Source organism: Barbatula barbatula, assembly GCF_947034865.1.
Source record: "Barbatula barbatula genome assembly, chromosome: 17".
Classification (NCBI taxonomy): domain Eukaryota; kingdom Metazoa; phylum Chordata; class Actinopteri; order Cypriniformes; family Nemacheilidae; genus Barbatula; species Barbatula barbatula.
Window position 1 is genome coordinate 15096240 of NC_136780.1, and position 23160 is coordinate 15119399.

The following is a 23160-nucleotide window of genomic DNA, read 5'->3' on the forward strand; positions in this document are numbered from 1 at the left end:
GCACTGAGCATGTGCATCGGGGCCTATTCACGTGTAAAAATTTTGCACGGGTCTTCTCGTGTACGAGAAGCGGCTCATTGTGCTTGAAACGGCTAAACTACATGGCATACAGTATATACAAGGCAAAACCTAAGGGAGGGTCTGCTCATTGTTTGAGAAACAGTTGAATTTTACAGCATATATACAAGACAAAACCTATGGGAAATGGTTTGCTCATTGTATGAGAAACGGCTGAATTACACATCATATATACAAGGCAAAACCTAAGGGAGGGTCTGCTCATTGTGTGAGAAACGGTTGGCATTTACACCCTATATACAAGGCAAAACCTATGGGAAAGGGTTTGCTCATTGTATGAGAAACGGCAGAATTTTTGTAGAGCAGAGGTGTCCTCTCCAGAGGCGGAATACGCCTTCTCTGCTACCTGGGCATTCATCCGGCATGGCTTAGATGCCAGCCCAGCCTCGGACCGCAGAGAAGATGAGGACAGGCCCAGGTTCACTGCAATCGCTTGCTCAACGGAGGGAATGCGTGCATCCACCCGATCCACCAAGGCAAAGATGGCCGATCATGAAGAGTGGGTGACAATGAACATGTTGAATCTGGGCCTCAGTCTCATTTCAGGTAGAGAAGGTCAGCCCAGCAGCAGCCGGCAGAAAACCAGCTCGCTCTGAGTGGTAGAGTCATGGTTCATGAGGGGTGCCGCAACTGGTGGGACAGTGTACCTCGGGTAAAGTGCTTATGAGGGGAGTGAGGGTGCCATGTCTCTTAGATACTGGATCTATGGTGAAGACTGTGTCTGAAAATTTTTCTTTAAACAATTAAATGAACAACTTCATACCTGTAATTGGTTACAACTTAAAGCTGCCAGTTGGTTTTGATATACCGTATCTGGGGTAAGCTGAAGTGGATGAAGAGGTGTTTGGGAAAGACTTATGAAACGTATGTTTGAATCCCAACACTTTCAAATCTTGTTGTTGTATTTAGATGATGTGATTTTCTTTTCCAGTTCCATCCACGAACATCTAGAACGTTTGGATACTGTCCTGAGTCGGCTACATCAAGAAGGCATTAAAGTGAAACTTGAAAAGTGCTGCTTCTTCAAGAAGGAGGTCAAATATCTTGGGCATGTGATATCTGATGAAGGAGTTTCTACTGACCCTGAGAAGACTGCTGTTGTGGCTGATTGGGCTAAGCCAAGAGATGTATCCGCCCTGAGATCTTTCCTGGGGTTCGCTAGCTATTACAGACGGATCGTGAAGGGTTTCTCTGTAATTGCAGCTCCCTTGTATTGCCTGATTGGGGAACTAGGTGAAACTAAAGGGAAAAAAGCTGGCCATCGATTGATACATAGCGAAGGGTCATAGATGCATAGTCTGGACTGATAATTACCCTTTGAGGCACTTAAACATGGCAAAGCTTAGGGCAACGGAGTTACGGTGGGCGGCATTACTGGAAGTTTTTGACTTATCAGGGCGGGCTAACACATAACATAGACTTCCATTCTAGACAGCATCCTTTTGAAGGCAGCGCTCTGGTGCATCAAGTTCTTCTGGGGAAGGCAGATCCAATGTCTTTGGAGCAGGCATTAGATCGGACACTAATTAATGCTTACGAGTCTGCAGTATCTGCTCTACCAATTTATTCGGTGAATGACCTGGCTGCTTTTCAACAGGCCGATCCAGTTATTCAAGTTTTCCTTAATTTTTGACACAGGAAACAACGACCAGACCGCGGATAGCGGATGGAGTTGAGTGGGTGAGAGCTGGTGAGACAGTGGGATCATCTTGTAGTGAGAGACGAGGTTCTATATCGGATCCTCTACAGTAGCAGACGTCCTGGTGAAAGAGTGGTTTTGCAAATTTGGAGCTCCAGCTCGTATAAATTCCGATCAAGGGAGGAGCTCTGAAGGGGCCCTGATACAACAATTGTGTGATTTGTATGGGATTGAGGAGACTCTTACTACACCCTATCACCCTCAGGGCAATGGACAATGTAAACAATTTAATTGGAAGGTACACTGTGCCCATTGCATGGTCCCTGAGTCAGCCAATACTTACTGGCCTAATTTTCTACCCCAATTGCTGTTCTCTTACAACACTACTGTGCATCAAGCGATGGGTGATTTCCCTGATCTTTTAATGTTTGATCAAGAACCTTCCAAGAACCTTTGATCAAAAATCTCCCACTTGATTTTTTGCTTGGAAGAGTCATAGAACCAGGAACTGTAATGGAACATGAACTGTAATGGACTAGATTAAGGAACATCAAGAGTGCTTGCGGGTCGCTTTTGAGGGTGCTCAAGAAAGAATCTGAATGGCAGCCAGGTCGTCATGACCAGAAAGGTTGTAGCAACAGTCTGAGCGGGTCAGTTGATATACCTAAAAGACTGTAGTATTCGGGAAGGAATAAAATTCAAGACGTCTTGGGCCCCACAAAGTATCAAGTGGTTCGAGCACCTGTCCCGGGAGAAGTGGTCTATTGTGTTGCCCCTGTTGATAATCTGGAGCGACACCAAGTACACCGGCTCAGTGGTCCAGGAGTGAGTTTCGAGCCCCCGCAAGCAGAGACTATCATGGAGGAGGAAGAAGTTGTGGACGAATAGTACTGGATTAGAGTTAGTAATAAGGTTCTTGCTAAAGCACCTGCCCCTTATCCCCCCTCCCCTGTCGGTACACTATCTGTAATAGATTTGTTATAGGACAACAGCAGGGAAGAAGCTTCAGATCAGGGGACTAATGGTTTGTCCCCTACTGCCGTGGATACCTCAGAGAGTAGAGAGGCCCCCCAGAGGAGTTGGCGGCAGATCTCCCTTGTCAGAATAGGGCTGCAATGTCTGTTTTAGGCCTTGGATTTAGCCAGTTGGACGTTGTTATTATGATGTTCCCCTCTGAAGTGTCTTTCAAGAAGTGTCTCTAAATTGAAGATATTTTTCATACGGATTCTAATTGTCATTTTTATAAGGGTGGTAAATAGAACAATTAACTTGAAGGTCACACCTCTGTTTTATTTGCACCTCCAAGCTGTCGAACCTGTGTGTCCTATTAAGAGTATAAATAAACCGCTAACTTTAAATCATGCAGTGAGGTAAAAATAATCGACAGTTGAAGGCCCAATTCACATTGCGCGTCTAAAACCGTGTGGAAAACGCGAGCTGCACTGTGTCCTCCTTTTTTTCCAAATGGACTTTGCGCTCCCCTGGCGTATGTCGTCGCTAAGCAACCATGGGGCCATGATAGCCATTGATACGAGGAGATATAAACAAAGATATATGCACTGAAAACACCTTGCAATAACTCTGGTACTAGATTTAGTTATGCTGTGATCATCCGTGTCTCCATCTTAATTGATCTTGTCTATATTGGCTGGTTGGTTCTTGTCACATGACCTGTGGTGCGCACGCCGCTTTCTGAAAAGTTTAGATTTTTTTAATCTAGATGCAGCACAGACGTGCCTGAAAAAGGGCGCGTCGCACCGCACATGCCCATCTCGACTGCGTCGCCCCCTATTTCCCTGCACTTACATTTAAAATAAAGAATATGCGCGCAGAAAAAACGCGAAATGTGAATGGGGCCTAAATGATGAGAGCACACGGCTCTTTTCAGAACAAAATAAATAGTTGTAATTGTGGTATCGAATGAAACTCCAGTTTAATCGCTGTAAGAAAACAGATTAATGGCAATCCTCTTTACATTATAACAGATTTTACTCTAATAATACATTTTCCAAACAGTAACATAATAAACAGAAATGACCAGTGTCCAGCATTACGTCGCTACAACGTTCTCCCCGGGATCAATTTGCGGCGTTACATGAGGACGTGGCTCAGACGTTCCTGGAACGTTAGCAAAAATGACCAGATTCATTAATCAAATGACCGGTGTCCATATTATCTGAGGACCAGTATTTTGGGGACATGGCTAGGACGTTTCGGTAACATAAGTAAACATTCTAACAAATGGAACGTTGCCAAGACGTCTTCAGAACGTGGTCACAAGGTAATGTCACAGTGACCAAATCAAGTTCCTGAAGTCGCGGCTTTCTGTCTTCTGCAAATATAACGAGTTTGAGCAATGGGAGATAGATAGATGCTAATGGCCCCTAAACAATAGCCGCACATCTTCCGCAAGCATTAGGCTACTTCATTTCTCCCCAAAAGTGGTGGGGACGTGCCCCACCTGGAAATTACGCCTATGAGCACGTGAACGATCACATCTCACAGCCGTATAATGTCACCAAAGACGTTTAATGGATTCTGGAAAAACACAATCGAGATTTAAAGCCCTAAAGGATTGTTGGATTAAGCGCCGCCCACCGTCATCCGCATTTTGCTCCCGTGGTTCCTCAGACGCGTCGGGAACGCTTTGTAGCGTTCAGACATGCGCAAAGAGGGATGACAGAGCAGAACGGGGCGTGGCTTGAGTCGGAACCCAACAATAACAACAGCTTAATCTCAAATCCACGCAATAGTCTTTTAAACACAATACTAGATTATTTACATTAAACGAGAAGCCATACAAGAGTGACAGCGGAGGATCAAGCATGTCTCTACACGGTACACGTGCCTCTTTTTAAACACGTTTGAACATACAATGTCGAGGGGGGTTTGATGACTTGTGTACTAGTTACTTTAATGTTTGATGAACTCCTGTGTTTCTCTGGCTCTAAAATACAGAAGTGAAAGTAGCATATTTTTTCGTGGTACGTTGGTGTGATGACACGGTTCCTTCTTTACGAACGTTCATGAACGCAATTGAGTAGCGCATCATGATCACGAGGTCAGAGGAAGAAGGGATATAAGATGTTGGGATATAAGATGTTAGGAACGCATGTAATAATACCGTCTACAGGAAAATGGTCTGATCATTTACTACCAAAGGTTGAATTTACCCGATTCACATCCATAGACTACGATAAAGAAAGTTATAATAACGTGGAGTTGAATGATCGCCATTGGTGTACTGTGATATGGTGCATATCACAAAAAGTGTTATTAACGAAAGTGCAGATGCATTTTATTTTCCTGACACACAGACTAATACAAACTATTTGTCACTATAGTAAAACCATAGTAAATGTGTTGTTACTGTTGGTTATACCACAAATACCATAGTTGACCTGAGCAACTATTGTAGAACATGGTTCATATTTAATAAGGGTTAATCTCTTGACCAAGCTTTGGGGAAAAGTATGGTATCATATGATTATACTAAACCATTTTGAAATATATACTGTATACAATACCATGGTACTGAATTACATTGTGAGTAAATGGCAACTATTTTATTCATACCTTTACAAATGAAGACATAAAACATAAATCTGTACTACAGATTAGATCACAGTAACTCAAAATGATACTTCACACAAAAATGAAAATTCTGTCATCATCATGTAAATCTGTCAACTTTTTACAAATTGTTCCAAAACTGTATGAATGTGTTTGTTCTGATGAACACGGAGAAAGATATTTGGAAGAATGCTTATAACCAGACATTTTATCCCCCCCATTGACTCGCATGGTTGGAAAAAATACAATGATAGTCAAAAGTGCCCCAGAACTGTTTGCTGTCTTACATTCTTCAAAATATCTTCTTTTGTGTTCAACTGAATGATAAAGTAATATTTCCTACTATGGGAGTCAATGGGGGGCAAGATCTGTCCAAATATTTTTCTTTGCGTTCATCAGATCAAAGAAACGCAGATTCGGAACCACTCGAAAGTGAATAAATGATGACAGAACTTTCATTTTTGACTCTTGCTGTTTAATAGTTTTCATTGAAAAATTTCATTCATTTGTAGACAAATAATCCACTGGTGCTGCATTTCTGTCTGCAGTTAGAGGAGGATTGTGCAGTATGAAGACTGGGGCTGATGATGGCACATCATCTGTGAGATGCGGAGGCGTAAGTCCTGTCCATGACAGTGTGTTAGAGTTACACGGTTTCATATTAGTATTGTAACATTTACTTTGAACACTAGAAGGATTAACTAATTTGATTTGTTGAACAAAGTGGCAACCACTGCAACTGTGTACTTGACTGGAAAGCAGTGCTCTGTCAGTTAACAGATAGAGAAATACATCACAGAATATAAAAAAAATACGATTTCTTCATTTAGATTTTTGAACTCTCAAATTGAATCATTTTACCAACGTCACAAGAAATGATGAGAGTCATGAGCATGAACTGTAATACACGGGGTTCAGCTGTACTGGTATGTGTTGACGTGGAATATGGTATTGAATGCTTTTCTGCTATATTTCTGAGGAAGGCAATGACGGTTTAAATAATGATGTCATCGAACATAAATTGCCACATAATTCACAGGTACCGAAAACAAACATTACACAGACTTGCATACCTCATGTTTTTGGTTCTTTGCCTGAAGGGGGAAAATGGCACTTCTATTGAGATAAATGGAGCAGACCTGAAGAGGACTCTGGGAGAGATTCTTGGCTGCTGTCAGGTACTTACTTTTACCACACGTGCTGCCTGCAAGTATTGCTGTTGTTGAAGTACACTAAAAACTAAAACTTCTGCTATTATGTACTTTTATACCCTTTTCAACTTTTATTGGCAATAGTTATGAATATCTGTTTTACACGTGCAAATAATTCTGCATTTTATAAGCAAGCATCACAAGTTCCTTGTTTGATCCTCCTCAAAAACTATCTGCAAGAAAACAATGGCAACGACATAACATACAGCGTACAAGAAAGCCAAATAAAACAAAAGCTACACACGTGGTACTGTAAACCATCTGCATGAATTGTTATTTAATTTTTTGGTAGAATAAATCGGCATTCAACTATTTCATTCACACTGCTTTATACAGACCGATAGTACAGAACAAGTGTTAGTGAATGATGACAGAAATCTCATTCTGTTATTTTCTGTATGAATTCAAAACTGAGTCTTGTTTTGCATCAAGATACCATACCATCGCTCCCCACTCCGGGGTTATTTATACAGAAACGACAGTCATTCAGTTAATACACTTCAATCGGACCAGGTTACATCTAGTGCTGAACAAATATGAATCCTCCTCTGTGTGCAGGTTACGTATGGAGCCATTCTGAAACTTGAGGAAAAGTTTGACATGCTTCAGGCTAAAGTAGCAAACATACAGACCCTTCATGAGAATCCATCGGCTCTGCTCTCTCAGGTGAAATGACACACTTTACACATACGAGCAAATGTGGAAGGCATTTATGTATCACTAATACTTTATATGATAGAAACAGCATTTAACATTTGATATGGTTAGTTTGTTTGCTAAAAACATCTTAAAATGAATAAATAACCCTGAATGTTTCATTTTATTTGACTTTCTCTTACGTAGAAGAAGACGTACGTGTCATCCGGTAACCCAGACAGCTTCCAGAGCAGAAGTAAAAGCTTGCCAACTTCTAGGCTCCCTATGCCACGCATTTCTTCTTCACATTCTGTGGAGAGCAGGACACTTCCCACACTGTCTCCCGGTCCAGATGTTAAAAAGCCTTTACGGCTTTATATCCAGAATCAATCCCATAACTCCGTACAAAAAACATCACTCAAGATAAATCGCACAGAACAACAGAAGGGCGGAGGGAACGGTCCAACTCAAATCAACACTGATAGCGCTGACCCTGCTGAAAGAACCACTCCTGTAAAGTCATGCAAGATTTTTTCTGATGTTCGACTGGCACAAGAAGGTTTGCTGAATATTTCTGCGGCGATCTGTAACTTTGCCTCTTTATCGCCATCTCTGTTTGAAACAAAATCGCAGGTTACTTTACGTTGGGTTAGTTTTATTAATACTTCAAACTGACAAATTTGTTTTTGTTTATTTTCAGTTAAATTTGTTGCAATTTTGTAATGTGCTTCCATCCGTTCGTTATTTATTTGTTATCGTTATATACGTTTATTATAATTTTCAGTTATTTTCAATAATACCGCCTCAAATTTATTTCAGTTAATTACTAAAGTGATATCGCTCATTTTCGTTTAGTTTTTAAAGTAATATTTTGTCAGACATTTCATTTGAGTCGATAAATAGAAATGTTTAAGTAATCGTAGTTTTAGTAAACTATATTAATCCCGATTAAAACCTATAGGAGAATACGAAATTTCATGTCAGGACAATGTCAACAATATTTGACATGAATGCTTCTGTTTGTATCATCTATAGGTTGTGTGGGTAAATCTCAGAGGAACGTTTTCCTTCCATCCAGTGTCCTGCACAAGGCAGGTAAAATGGCTCGACCCAGCGCAGCGGTGCGGTACCTCTTGCGAAACATGTTCACAACTGAGGAACTTTCTAAAAGCAGCACAACCAGAAATCCGACTCAACGTCTGAAGACACTCGACCCTAACAAGATCAGTGCCATCAGAGGTGAGCCCGATTTATCTATTATCAGGGCCCAGTTTTTCAAAAGTAATCCACTAGGATTTTGGATAACGGATTGGATCAAATCTTGAAAATGTGTTTTTCAAAAGAAAAAACGGATCACATAATCGGATTAGATCACGTAATCCAATCTTGGTTTTGATCCGGATCAAACCTTTAGTTTGGGTTTTTCAGAACTTTTTTGTAGGATTTGGATCACTTTGATCCAAAATATCTGGATTAAACTGATCCCATCAGAAGGGTGGATTCAGCGTGGATTTCATGCCCAAAATGTAATGAAAACTTAAAAAAATGTATCAAATAATACTATATTTGGTTACAAGATATCCTATTTATTCATAAGGTTTTAATTGTATTTGTTCATCCGTCAGGCTACAGTGATTAAACGTATTCAGCCTTTCAGTATAGGCCTAAAGCAAAGTAGAAAGAGTTTGGCCTCATAAAATAATTATCCAAACCAAAAACAATACATTTTATTCTGTCACTAATTGATATATATATATTCATCACAATCGAAAATATTTTTGTTTTTAGAATATTTATTAGTGATGCATGCAAGGATTACAGAATAACCAAAAAAATGCAAAGAATGGCAATCACTGATTTTTGAAATCCAATACAAAACCAAATCAGAAATAGTGTCTAACTATTGCGTCCCTTGTTGCACGTCCTGTTTGCTCGTTCTGGCAGAGGAACAACTGACTCTGATCAAACTGCAGCAAACAAAGGCCAGACTTGAGATCTGCATCCTAAAGGCTACGCCCGGACAAGCTGGTCTCTCCACATCAGATGAGGAAGTCTGAAATTATTATTGTATGTACAGTGTTTGTGTTGTAGGTTTCAGATGAGCGGACTGCAGGAAGAGGATGGGGTGGGGTTTTTCTTGTTTTTAGTTTTTTTTAAATGTGTGTGTTTTCATTTCAAATCAAAATAAACTTATATTGACCCCACACTGGCTATTCTACTTGTTGCTCTTTACATATCTATAGTTCTACATTGTGAGTTCCTATCCTGTTTGAGCACTGGTTATCCAGATTTGGTGATCCTGAAAAGTTCCTATCTGGATCAGGTTGATCCAATCCGATGTTGCTTTAAAAAACTGGCTCCAAAAGTAAGATGGATTACGTGATCACGGATCGCAAAAAAAGGATTACTAAATCCGGATCAATTTTATCCGGATTAAACCTTTTGAAAAACTGGGCCCAGGAGATATGTATTGTGTTAATCCATCAGATGTAACCGTGCTCATTTTCACAGAATGGGCTGGCAAGAGGTACCCCAAATTTGATCTTCGTGAGAAAGGCAAAGAATGGAAAATGTGTTTGTCTGTAATAACCTCAATGGCACGATACTTTCGCTTTATAAGCAAGACACCGAAGGTGAGACCAAAACCATTTAAGCAAATGTTTTAATTCCTGTACAATTATTAGCAGAGCTCATCACCTCACATGAACCCTACAATTGGTATTTTTAATCGCAAGTTGAAAAAGTTCATACGTTTTCAAAACGGTCTCCTTATCACATCATTTTATATTAATGATTCATACGTTCAGCTGTCCGGTATTTCATGGGAAATACATTAATCAAATGACCTCATACTGGTATGTTAAAATAAACTGCATTATTACATTTCAAACTCTAGAGGCCAAAGTTACAGACTGCAGCTTTAAGGGATTACATGAACTGTACATACACATATAAAAACAACTTTCCTAAAACATTCAGATTTATTTTTACTTGAAATGTTTTTCAAAGGCTGATACACATTATTGATCGGTTGTATAATCTTTTTGTGTTTATTTAAACATTGTTTTTTATTACATTATAAAAGCTTGTTTTTACTTGACAGCAAATGATGAATGCATCTAAAACGGTTCAATCAAAAGTAGAAGTTTCACCTGCACGTACTGCTGAGATTGATGTTGAGCTGTCTGACAGTGACACCGAACAGAAACCGCAAGAGATGCAGAAGAGCAAAATCTACTTTAACACGTCAGAATGCGACTTGGGTAGGCGTTTACATCTGTTGCTTTTTCTTTTACGAACTCTATTTACAAACATTCACTGCAGAAATACATATTTTGGTGAATAATCTTTATTAAGAATTAAAACAAGGCCTGTAGGTTAGTGCCCTATAGGCAGATGCTTCTTGCATCCTATTGTACCATCATTTGTAAAAATGGAAGGATTGACAGGATTTAAAGCTATGTCATCATGACATACCATTGACTAGTCTCGCGTCAACATTGGTATTTTAATGTTACATCACAACCCTGCGTTCTTCCATTGTCAATGTGTTCCTGCTTTTTTGTAAACTAAGCGAGTCCATTATTTCCAATGGTGTTACAGAAACGTTGCTGATGCTGAATTCTCATGTATTTTCTTCTGTTCTAAATAGTATATATCGGGTCCCGTCATCGAGAAGTGAAGGTTCCCAATTCCGCCTTGTATGCAGCACATATCCGCAAGCGTCCCGAGCTCATAGCACGGTATCTCATTAAATTCATCTTCCCAGAGGATGTCCTGGTACGCAGTAATGTCTACGGCGCTCGCACCGGCATGGATCCCCTCGACCACAATAAGATATCTGCACTCCGGGGTCAGTGAAATGCTAGAAAGCCGATATGAAACTCGCACCATTTTGCATTACGAAAGTTTTGCATTAATGGATTCAGTACAAACTCTGGCTTCTATTAGCAGTGCAATTTACAAAAATGTAAATAGTGTAAAGTTCATGATTTTCTTTTCAGTTTCCTAACATGCCATAAAGACATTATTGAATATTATCGGGTCACGTGACTGCAGACGTTTCGTTATTAATAATAAAATCAAACATAAGGTTGAGAAATGTATTGTTTTGATTAGGAATCGGATTGCTTTACCTTGTCATTGACTGTCTGTCTGTTCTTCAGAGCACCTGTCAGAGCATTTCCCCTGGATGAAGCTGGAAGAGGATGGATGTGACTGGAAGGTTTGCGTTGGAGCTATAAACAGCACCATCCGCAAGTGTCGATTTGAGAGGAAGATGGGCTTAAAGAGAGGAAAATGCTAGCGCTGAGAGGCGTTTACTCCAGCACGATCAGTAACAGATTTGTGATTCATACTGGTGATTTTTTTTTACTTTTTGTATTTCTGTAAATTGAACATTTACTGAAGTATATTCCAACAAGCGTGCACACATTCTTGAAAATAAACTTTTATTTTGTAACACAAATATTAAAATGTTAGAACAGAAAAACATTGATATATTGCTTAGATAAATTCTATATAACAGCCACAGAAACTGATCTGTACATGTCATCTGTACTGAAGATAATCAAACTGAATTAAACAGATATAAGCTTTTGACAGCCAGTAGTGTTGCGCATGAAGTGTGTGATTTTGTCACATTGTGGATTTAATAACACAAATCCTTAGAGTTATGAATAAACGCAGCATCACTCCCACCGTCACCAACCTGAAATATATCACAAAAGCTTGGGTTTATCAAATTGGTTTTTGATAATCATCTAGATTAGACCAAGAATTAGAGAACAAACTGACCTTTTCTAGCAGATGTGATGGGTTTTCAGCTTTTTTTCCTGAGGTCTTTGGTAATGTTGTTGACCACTCCAACACACATTGCCCACGTCACACCTCTCAGGCTGACATCGTACTGTGGGTACATCTCAGCAAGAAACTCTGAACACAAACACGTGCATAAAGTGTAACACTATACAGTTCGGGAGCTTGACTAGTGCAAGCGATAGGTCATGAATTAAATTCCCAGAAACCGTTATACGTAATTTTATTCATAAATGTTATATCAGGCTTAAACACTGATAAAGCACAAAAAGGTTACAGACTATGGCTCCCAAATACACGTGGATGCTTAATGAAATCGAATTCAGGTCTCTGTGTTTTATGAACGTCAAATGGCTTTTAAATGATCTGTTGTGACAGCATCCATATCGGAGATGTTGCATTATGCCTCGTGCAATTTTATACATATGTATTTGTCAAATGTTTTTGGATTCCAGAGATTTACTTCAGTTATAATTAAACTGAGCCGGTGAAGATGGTTTTTACCTCGAAGCGCTTCTATTTTGTTGGGGTCGAGCTGCTTGATGCCTCTGTCTGGATTGCCTGTGACCGCACTGCAGGACAGAGTGCTGTTAGAGAAGAGAGAATGGAGAACTGGCACCAGGGCTTTCTGGGGCTCCATCTCTTTAAACGCCTCCTTATACACAGACAGCGGGATGCACACTTTCCTCAAAGAGCTCCCAATCATCACTGAAGAACAAAAAAGCCAATCACACGTCTGTACTAGAGATCTGCAACCCATTCTGGTTAATGTTTAATGAATAGCCTCCGGTTCGGGTTCATAAGTAAGAAATATAGTCTATATAAAAACAAGCTTGTGCGCAGTGGGGTGAGCTTGCGTGTTTGCGTCGTTGTGACCACAAAAAAACACGAGAGAAAACACACACAAATGTGCTACCACCTCCCGCGCTTCTCCTCGTTGTCACAAAACACAGCAGGTGATGATAAGATGAATCCGATAAAGTGAAATATTAGCGATGGAAAACTTGTTACAGTTCCAAATGATGCAGGGAAAGCTGCACCCTGGAAGAATTATGATCTTGTCATTACTGTCAAGACTGGCCCGTATATCCTCAGCATCCCTGCAAGTAACGTTAGCAGCTAACCTTTAATCCGAGGAGGACGGAGCTTAAACCATCAAGTCATTTTTGAAGTTTGAGTTTCAGAGTTTCCGCCTGTTCACCCACAGCAAAGTTTCTTATTGGCAAGTCTGTGCTATTTCTTATTTTTTCTTGTGTGTTCACTGCTGAGGGGGCCGCCGTGCCTTGATGAAAGCGTGTTTGCTTACATGTAGCTATTTGTTTAATTAGCATCACAAGCAATCATAAAATGCAGCACATTTCCACAAAGCTTGCTGTTAAATGCACTTTGGGTCGGGTTCGGGCTTATAATGTAACTGTAATGGTAGGACCGGGTCGGGTTAAACAATCTCGAGTACGGGCCGGGTTCGGGCTTTCGTTTAAAGTGCAGACCTCTTACCTGTACAGATATTATAATTCAGCCATAGGTACAACGACGTTAGGGAGATTTTATTTTGTCCAGATCTATTTATATTTTCAAAATCTTTGGGTGATTTAGCTCCGTACACTGTACAATTCAGGTTGTCAAAAGATTTTCCTGGAAAATCTGATATAACAAAGTACTTGAACGAATTTGGATTTTTAGGATGGAATATTCCTTTTTATCATTTACTCATCATTTCATGTCATTCTGCAGAACACAAAAGATGATATTCTGAAGAATGTTGCTAAGTGAAAAATGGCGGTCCCATTGACTTGCATTGGTTTTGTGTCTGTATGTTAGAAGTGAATGGGTACCACCATTGTTCGGTAAACAACGCTCTTCAAAATGCTCTTCTTTTGTGTTTTGCAGAAGGAAATCAATGACAACCCCTTTAAAGGGATAGTTTACCCAAACATGAAAATGCTGTCATGAAGTACTCACTCTCTAGTTGTTACATTTCTTTGTTTGGTTGAACACAGTGAAAGAATTTTGGACGCATGCTTGTATCCAAACAGTTCTTGGACCTCATTGACTATTTTAGTAGGAAACATTACAATGGTAGTGAAAAGTGCCCCAGAACGTTTTGCTGTCTTACATGACATGAAAATGTCATGCAAGAATCATTATTCACAAAACACATCACACACAACACAAACAACTCTGGCAATACCGTTAAGCTTCCATCCTACCTTTCTTATCCGCCTCAAGCGTGACCACCTTTCTGAACATCTCTGAATCATTGTGATCTCCGTCTCCTTCCAAGCCTTTTCTCCTCTTCTGCTTACTCTCTGAATCCTTGAACAGCTGAGAGCTTTTCTTCATCACCTTGGATGGCTGCGGATCGTCCGTTTCTGCAGTAAACATCCCATCTCGCAAAGGCTCAGATGTTTGTGGAGCAGGATCGGGAGTCTGAGACTGGCACTTGGATCCATTATTACGACCCCTGCGACCACGTCCTCTCCCCCGGCCTTTCCCTCTCCCACCACCAGACGGTCTGGCTGACTGAAGATTACAGTTGTTCACCTGGTGTTCTGCCCCGCTCGGGCCTTGCTGAACAGCGCTTCGTTTCCAGGGAGGAATCCACTGTGGTTTCCTCTGTACGGGTGGACCGAGACGTTCAGCCAAAGACCAGGATATATGCTCTCCTTCAGCAGGTACCTTTGTCGGTCTCTGAGAATGACATTTTCATCTTGTAAAAATGTTTGTAATGTATAAAAGTGGTTTCAAGTGATAAACTGACCAAAATTAGTAATTTATTGTCAAATCAAATGTTATCGTTGATTTGCACCCAACCATCATGACACAAGAACTAATGAAGATCTTCCAGAATTGAAGAAAACACCCTCATGCTTTTTTAACAAGCTTTTAACAGATACACAGTAAAACGTTACAGCAATAAATGCGAATAAATACGGTTGAAAATGTTACATTGTGGAAATCATGTCAATATTAAAAAACCTGTTCTAAAATAAAATAAGTAGACAAACCTTTGGACCACTGTTGAACCTTGCTGAACTCCTTTGATACCTTTGCTTCAAGTTATTCAACAGAAATGAGTGACATCAGTAAACGCATCATCACTATGTCAGGCATAAACAGTTTATCTGTACAGTACCTCATATGACATTTGTCCGTCAATCTTCTGTTCAAGCCTCTCCACCGCTGCATGCAGGAACTACAAGTCAAACAAACAATATTTCAGTCAATCCCAAACAAACAAAAATCAGCTATTCAGAGAACGTTTACACGATGAAAAACTGAAAAGTTGGTCCTTTGCATTTTTTGAAATGCTAAACGTACACACTACATCATTGTATGCCAGGCAAGTGCATGGCGCGGTTGCGCTATAAAGAAAACCCCACGTGCCTGCGCACATACGCATACCTTTTTTTTAAGCTAGAAGCGCTTTTAATACACTGTCAGCGAGAATGTGCACAAACAAAGTCTCCACTGGTTGTAGTGGTGCAGTAAATCTACTTTTTTGCTGGAAAAATGATAATGGATATGTCAGGCAACACAACCAAGCATAATGGAGGCCGCCATTATTGTTTGAGTAATACTCGCGCATGCCTACAGATTGACATCATGGGTTTTGAAAAACGCCGCATCACACGAAAAAGTTAATGTCGTCGTTTTCAAAACCTTGCACTTCCAGAACAGTTTTCAAAAGTTTATGTTTTAACACTGTTGTCGTGAAAATTAACAGCCAAAACACAACGTTGAAAATGGTATCATGTAAACGACCTTTCAGTTTCAACTAGAACATAAGTTCTTACCTTACAATAGTTCAGGACTTCGAGTAATATACTGTGCTGTTCCTCCCCAACAACAGATTTGCTCTGGAGAAGAAAACTGGGATGAAAAACCAGACTGACCAGTACTTTTGATCTACACACTCTCACAGAAGTGAGTACACCCCTCACTAGGCATGTGCCGGTATCACTTTTTCATGCTGCGATTAATTGAGAGAGCATTTATCACGGTATACGGTATTATCGCGATATTGTAATTTTACAAGAGAAACAGGTTAAAAAAAGAAAAACTTCAGTTTTGTCCTTTTAGTAACTTGAATAGCTTTTTAATGAACTAAAAGTAACTCAAACATTTAAATACAAATAAATATAAATAAAACAATATAAAATATAAAAGTAAACTGAACAATTATATCAAAATGAATCATGTGCAAACTGCAAAAGTACAACATTTGCAAAAACAGAACGATACACAACTATAAAGTTGTGTTGGGCTTCCTGGCATATTTTTTTGGAACCCAAAATATTTCCAAACCTCTGACTTTACCCTTTTAGAAGGGGGATAAATTGTCGGCAACGTTCCTCCTTCCGCCATGCTTCTTCTTCATGTGAGAATTTGACTGCGGCGTCAGTGGCCGTGGCGCGCACAGTGTGATTCTATGTGTGACGTGAACACTGTTTACATCCGGGTGCGCTCACGTGTTCTGCGCAGCATATACGCAGTGTTTGCTCAAGCGGTTGATGGAAAATAAGCTGTAATGCACGTTCTAAAAATAAAAATTCGGAGCTATTATTTTTTACGGTATTTTGAAGTGCCCACGATAACAATATTGTGTATATTCATTATCGGGATTTATTGAATTACCGAAAATCAGCACATGTCTACCCCTCACATTTTTGTAAGTATTGCATTATACCTTTTCATATGACAACACTTAAGAAAATACACTTTTCAGCTTGTATAACAGTGTAAATTTGCTGTCCCCACAAAATAACACAACGCCATTACTGTCCAAACCTCTGGCAACAAAAAGTACAACACCGCAAAGCGAAAATGTCCAAATTGGGCCCAAAGGGTCAATATTTTGTTTGGCCATCATGGTTTTTCAGCACTGCCTTAACCCTCTCTTGGGCAAGGAGTAAGCTACGCAGATTGCCCTAGAGTCCTACTCAACTCCTCCATGATAACATCACAGAGCTGATGGATGTTAGAGACCTTGCACTCCTCCACCTTCCGTTTGAGGATGCCCCACAGATGCTCTATAGGGGTTGGGGTCTGGAGACATGCTTGGCCAGTTCACCTTAACCCTCCACTTCTTTAGGTGTGTTTGGGGTCGTTATCAATTTGGAATACTGTCCTGCGGCCTAGTTTCCGAAGGGAGAGGGGATCATGCTCTGCTTCAGTATGTCACAGTACATGTTGGCATTCATGGTTCCCTCAATAAACTGTCCCTCCCCAGTGCCAGCAGCACTCATACCCTACGCTTGACACTATCTGAACCAAGTAAGCTCATCTTGAGATGAGACCAAGAAACATTTATTTGGTTCAGATGGTGTCAAGTGTGTGGGGCGGCAACCAGGTGACGAGTAAAAAGACAAGTGTGTCTTGCCTACAGTCAAGCATGCTGGTGGGAGTGTCATGGTCTGGTGCTGCATGAGTGCTGTCGGCACCTGGGTTCTGTGAGCTCCGTGATGTGGAAGAGGACTCCAGTGGCAACCTGTGAAGCTCTGGTGAACTCCATGCCCAAGAGGGTTAAGGCAGTGCTGGAAAATAATGGTGGCCACAAAATATTGACCCTTTGGGCACAATTTGGACATTTACGCTTGGGGTGTACTCACTTTTGATTTCTAGAGGTTTAGACATTAATGGCTGTGTGAGTTATTTTGAGCGGACAGCAAATTTTCACTGTTATACAAACTGTACACTCACTACAAATGTAATTTCTTCAGTGTTGAAACATTAAAAGATAAAATATTTACTAAAATGTGAGGGGTGATCTCATTTCTGTGAGATACTGTAAGTAAAGTTTCAATTATTCTTAACTGGTGCTTTTAATTCATGACAATTTTATTATGATAATTTTACAAAATTATTCACAATTCATCTTTTTATAGAGTAATGCCCATAACATACAATTTGTATAAAAACAAGACCCAACAAACCTGGACAGGTGTATTTGGAAATACAGGAGGCTCCATGGCAGCTAAAGGACTGATTGAAGGCCCAGACATCTCAACAGGCGCTGTGGCTGAATCTGACAGTGATGGAGGCTCCACAGCAGGAAGTGCTTCATTCATGCCCTTAGAGAGAGCGAGAGAGAGAGAGAGAGATGCTGCCATGAGAACACACCTGTCTGTTTACTGAACTCAACATTCTTTATTTGATACTAAAAGGCCCAGTGTCACAGACAAGACTTAGCCTAAGCAAAGACTATACCGAAGTTAAACTAGGACAATTAAGTCGCTTTCAAAAACATGATTTTCATGGTACATTTCAAGTCAACAAAAGCAGGAAATGTACAATCTTAGTTTTTTTCTCCTGTAGGAAAAACTGCGACCATATCACCACTGTAGCTTAAAAACAGACACACATTTAGTCGGTGACTAAAAAAGTAAAACAATACAAGAAATCTTTTAAAACTTGTTTTAAAAGAATCCATCTGATATTTTGAAATGTACCTAGTGCATTTATGTTGATTTTATGTTATTAAAACACAACATTTGCACCATTTTTAGTTAAGACTGACCTGAAAAATGTCAAATAGTGTAACTGCCAAATATTGAGAATTTTGTAATATTTCATACACCTAAATAGAAATGTAAACAAACTCAAAAATACAAACATTTTATAATATCACACAAAAACACATGTCATCAGAGTTCTCTAAAAGTACATTTTAATGAATTTTACATTATTTGGTGAGACCTATGCTGACAAAGCTTAGACTGTAAAAATTTATATTTTATACCACATGATTTGTCCTGAAAAGAATTATATTTTTATGAAAAATACTGGCCAATTGACACAAACCGGTTAAACCACCTGATCACGTTGCTTTAAAATTGTTTGTTGAATAAATAAACGCTGAAAATCAAGCATGACTAGTCAACACGTTCAGCTGAAGTCTTTATTTTTTTCAGTGCTGAAAAAACATCTGGCAACAAGAAATCACATCTGTATTGTACAGTTGGGGACAATATCTGATAACAAGAAATCATAACAGTTATCACAATACAAGACATGAGTTCACTTTTTATCACTGTTCAGAAAAATATCTGGCTACAACAAATCAGGGAAAAATGATATATTCAAAACTTGTGTGTATGTGCGTAATTAGGCAGGGGTGAAAGGGAAAGAGAGGGGGTACCATGTGTGTTTAGGACCCTGTGTGTATGCGTTATCTAGTTTCTGATAAAAGTCCTATTCCGGTCTAGAAAAGTATGTCAATGTGACAAGATTTTCAGGCTGTGTGCTTGCTGCACACTCATCCTCGGTCATGAGTTTTGAATGATGCAAGTTCAAAGGTTCAGAGCTCAGATATTATGTGCAGCACATCAGACTTGAATAGGAGGTCAGGTAAAGACATTCTTTCACTTCCACTTCCACTTCTTTACCCACCACGTGGATGACCTGTGCATTAAAGGGCTTATTTTCATATCCGAGCAGAATGAACTTGCCTTTCAGATCTTGCAGACAGTTGGTTGCAGTTGAAGGATCTCTAAAAATGCAGTCGGTAGTGGAAGCTCTGGCCACCCAAGTCACAGATTCAGCAAAGACCAGCAAGGTTTTGAAGACCAGGCTTTTTGAGTTAAAAAGCGCAGGCCATTTTAAGATCGGACAACCCGTTGGAAAATCAGTATTGATGGTCAAGGGGATTATGCAAGGGTTTAGGATTGTTAAGAAGCTGAATTTGCTCATTTGCTGATGTGTTCATATATGGCAGAGTTAAGTTGAAAATGCAAAGCAGCCTTTTGTTTTTTCTGTTGTTTCCCTGGTACTCTCTCCACTTTTCCCTTATTTCCTCCTGCTTTGTTTTGGAAAGCTCGGCTATGGAATATGCTAAGTCTTTCCCTCTCATTTTTTCTTCTGATAACTACAAATACAATTGAAAAGTAAAAACCTTTAGCCTATAGAGCTTCTAAAAACAGTTATGTCCTTAATTACCACCTCACCCTGTAATTTCAACTGGCCAACCTTTCAGAAGACCTAACCTGACTTCAACATCACAGTCTTTCAGAGGGTTCGTCTGTGCGTGTATGTGTAAACTACCTTTCACGTCTTTTGACAAGGTAAATGGCCCTTGCAAGAGGAGAGATGAGCCACGTTTTCCTTGCTCGAAAGTGGAATCTATTGGGGAGAAAGGGGCTCTTTATATTGTATTGATTATAAAATATCAGAAAATCATCGAATTAACACAATAGTTGATATGACATAGTAGTGCATATTACACCTTTAATCAGCATCCTTAAAGACCGGGTAAAGTGAAATCAGAGAATTTTTTCTTAACACCCCATAAATGTTTTAAATATATTGCTGAAACAGGTTACAAAGACTCAGTAGTATATAGTACTGAATTGTGGAGTTAAACCGTTTAACAGTTTTTCACCAATTCTGTGGATTTTCTGGGCAGGGAAACATGACAACAGCCGCTTTCCCGCGAGTGGGCGTGGTTTCAGTGGCAGAGTTCCCTGCCTTTTATTTCCAAGATTTTGATAATTTATTGTATTAACTTGATGTTTTTTTTCCTCAATTCAAATTTGGCTGGGTGGTTAATAACACACTTCTCTGTTGTGTGACAAACTCAGAACACATATTTTAATGTCACTTTACTCGGACTTTAACTAGTAATATTTGACTAAATTGTCTTTTAATAGGAGCCAAACCGGTTACACCATTTGACATTTCCTATTAAAATCAAATTTGACAGCCGTGAATGGACACCTATGTGTGCCCATATGGCCTTGATGGAAATATTACAAATGGGTCTAACCACTTGACATTCATTATATACCTAAGAATACCTGAACTTATTTTAAAGAGTTACTAACCTTTTGATGCAGAAGTTCACCAGGGGTTCTTCTCTGTGATTTAATTTCCTGTCACGTGTCTTCTTGCACAATATGCTCGGTGTATGGTGGTTACACCAACTTGACACTTCAGGAATTTCACTTGACTAACATGATTGCCCAGATTAATTTTAATATTCAGAACAATTGTGTACCATTTCCTTGTATTTTCTAGTTTAAGGGTTTACTCTGCGATTGCACCAAACAAGCAGTTATGGTGTTTTATTTAGAGTTTCACTTTTATAAACAAAATGAAGTATTAGGCATCACGTTTTAACGGTTACACCACACTGACATTTTAGCAAAACATAATCTCAAAATAAATAAAAACCAGATATTGCAGACTTGGACCTCAGGAAAGAGAATGCATGCAAGTAATCTGATTATTTAACATATTCTATTTAATTCAACCATAAGGACACAAACATTTGAGTCATTGACCCATACACAAACACATTCATACCCTGTCTGCTGCACGACACTCAGGATTCCTCTTTGGTCTCTTTCCTTCCAGAAAGTTCTGTCTCCCGCTGGACGATTGCCTCTCAGGGGGTGCAACATCCTCACAGTTATCTGTGACAAGACAGATGAAGAACATAATTACATTAGATAACAAGATATAGCATGTTTAAAAAAAACGTATAGTATAATGCAATGTAAGTCGCTGGGATAAAAGCCTCTGCCAAATGAATACATGTGTTTATGGGTCACATTTACATTTAGCTGACGCATTTATCCAAAGCAACTTTCAAAGAGTTCTGTGAGCAGTAAGCCATATGTCAAAAAAGAGCAATAGTATGATAGGTGCTAATACAAAGTTACTAGTTCCAACAAAAGCTTGCTAGACCACTACAACAAAAGCTAGACCATACCTGTTGAGAGAAGCGAGGGTTCGTTTTTTTTCTATAAAAAATATTTATTTATATAATATATTTATTAAATAAATTTACTGTAATGCCAAAAACTTAACCTAAATAACAAATATACTAAATTAGTAGGAACAATTATTTGGTCAGGACATTTGGTTGCCAGACATTAGAAAATTGTACCACGGTATAAGTGTAATAATAACCCTGTTTTGGGGAAATTGATTACCTTTAACCTCAATTTTACTGCAAATATCAAACATGGTTACTCTAGAAATACTTTTTCATTTTACGTCATTAATATTTATGGTGACTAACGTGACACCTTCGGACTTCTTGGTTAGAAAAACCTGTGGGGCTGATAAAATGCAAGTCAGATCTGTGACCATGTTCAGCATTATTTGTTTGCTGACGTCGCTTGATTTATTTCGTAACATTTCAGTAAACCCGACACAGTCACTCGTTCATTCATTCATTCAAGGTCTGGACAACTAAATGTTAAGAGTTTGATAGCGCCATGACAAGTGAGCCATTTTAAGTAACGTTAGTTAAACGGCGTTTAGCGCATCTAACTTGTATTGGAAGCACAAGTCAAACCTCTCTCTCTCGTGTTTGTTCTCCTCCATGAGGAAACACCGGATGAGTCCGAGAGTTCGTCTTCATCTTCCTCGCATTCAGAGGACTCGACAGGAGCAAATATACTCAGGTCTGCCTTGGTGGGCGCATTAAGATCCTCATCTTTGAGCTCGACAACTATGTAGTGACTGTTAGCTTCATCGCCATCGTCCTCGTCGCGGTTGAACAAAGTTTGCGGACGCGAAGCGGCATCGGAATCACGCATGTTCTTCAGTATGAGTGAAAACAGCCGAAATCTGTCTGATCCTCGCCGAATTAACTACGAAACACACGTGCGGCCATGGAAGCGGACGTCGCGCCGTTTGCTTACTAGTAGAAGTGGGCGGATCGATCTCGAAATAGTGATCTTCCGGCTACTTAAATGTGATTGGATAATAATGTTGTGATTATTTATGTTAACTAGATGTTTTAGGCGTTGCTTAGCATGAAAAATACTACTTGTCACGAGCTTTCGTGGAGAAGACGCAGTTTGTTAGCAAAGCTGCGTTGGAGAGGAACTGTTAAGTCAGAAAGGTGCAGCATCTGGGGCCTCATTTATAAAACTTTGCGTAGGATTAGCGTCAGAAGTGGCGTAAGGATGAAACATAGGACGTGCGTACGCACAGAAATATTCGGATTTACAAAACCGTGCGCACGCACATCCTAGGCAGTTTTCCCTTAATAAATCACAATCAATTCTAAATGTTGCGCAGCTTTTGCGGCTTAATGTCACGCCCATAGTTGCCCATAAATAGTCCGTGAAACGCCCACAAGTTAATATTCATCGATTGCGAAATCATGGCAGACACAGAGAGGAAATAAAAAAAAACTTAAAGTCACTCAATGTGTAGTAAACGTTATCTTTGGCGAGGTGAAAAAGAGGA

The 23160-nt window shown here is 39.6% G+C and overlaps 2 protein-coding genes across 6 annotated transcripts in view; one reads left to right on the top strand and one right to left on the bottom strand.

The window, feature by feature from the left end:
- LOC306906511 (BEN domain-containing protein 2) overlaps positions 1-11747 on the top strand; it is a 27058-nt gene extending 15311 nt beyond the window's left edge. The window contains exons 1-10 of one of the 4 annotated variants that reach the window (XM_079477970.1): positions 4356-4555; positions 5839-5906; positions 6391-6468; positions 7060-7167; positions 7345-7696; positions 8173-8376; positions 9649-9770; positions 10241-10400; positions 10790-10990; positions 11304-11747. In XM_079477970.1, the coding sequence (XP_079334096.1) occupies positions 4543-4555; positions 5839-5906; positions 6391-6468; positions 7060-7167; positions 7345-7696; positions 8173-8376; positions 9649-9770; positions 10241-10400; positions 10790-10990; positions 11304-11443 (1446 nt within the window). In that variant the 5' untranslated portion in view covers positions 4356-4542 and the 3' untranslated portion in view covers positions 11444-11747. Of the gene's footprint in view, positions 1-4355; positions 4556-5802; positions 5907-6292; positions 6469-7059; positions 7168-7344; positions 7697-8172; positions 8377-9648; positions 9771-10240; positions 10401-10789; positions 10991-11303 lie in introns of those variants that run through there. The other 3 variants (XM_079477971.1, XM_079477972.1, XM_079477969.1) reach the window with 3 other exon arrangements.
- On the bottom strand, positions 11570-22934 carry LOC306906512 (uncharacterized protein). Of its 2 annotated transcripts, XM_079477973.1 has the most exons (10): positions 22259-22934; positions 21259-21368; positions 17892-18029; positions 15753-15815; positions 15092-15151; positions 14964-15008; positions 14166-14646; positions 12460-12663; positions 11935-12072; positions 11570-11848 (listed from the first exon to the last, which is right to left on the bottom strand). In XM_079477973.1, exons 1-9 carry the CDS (start codon positions 22500-22502, stop codon positions 11960-11962), a joined length of 1458 nt encoding a protein of 485 aa, XP_079334099.1. In that variant the 5' UTR covers positions 22503-22934; the 3' UTR covers positions 11570-11848; positions 11935-11959. The 2 variants fall into 2 exon arrangements, with proteins under 2 accessions (XP_079334099.1, XP_079334100.1); XM_079477974.1 differs by lacking the exon at positions 14964-15008 and having other exon boundaries at positions 11577-11848; positions 22259-22621.
- Positions 22935-23160: the final 226 nt, after the last annotated feature.

Bases quoted from the DNA above. Each gene is read 5' to 3' on its own strand.
- LOC306906512 (XM_079477973.1), bottom strand. From the start codon at position 22,502: ATGCGTGATTCCGATGCCGCTTCGCGTCCGCAAACTTTGTTCAACCGC. The intron at 18,030-21,258 runs GTATGAATGTGT...GCTCTCTCTAAG, and splicing joins AGTGTCGTGCAGCAGACAGG to GGCATGAATGAAGCACTTCC. The intron at 15,816-17,891 runs GTTTGTTGGGTC...TTTCTTCTCCAG, and splicing joins TTCCAAATACACCTGTCCAG to AGCAAATCTGTTGTTGGGGA.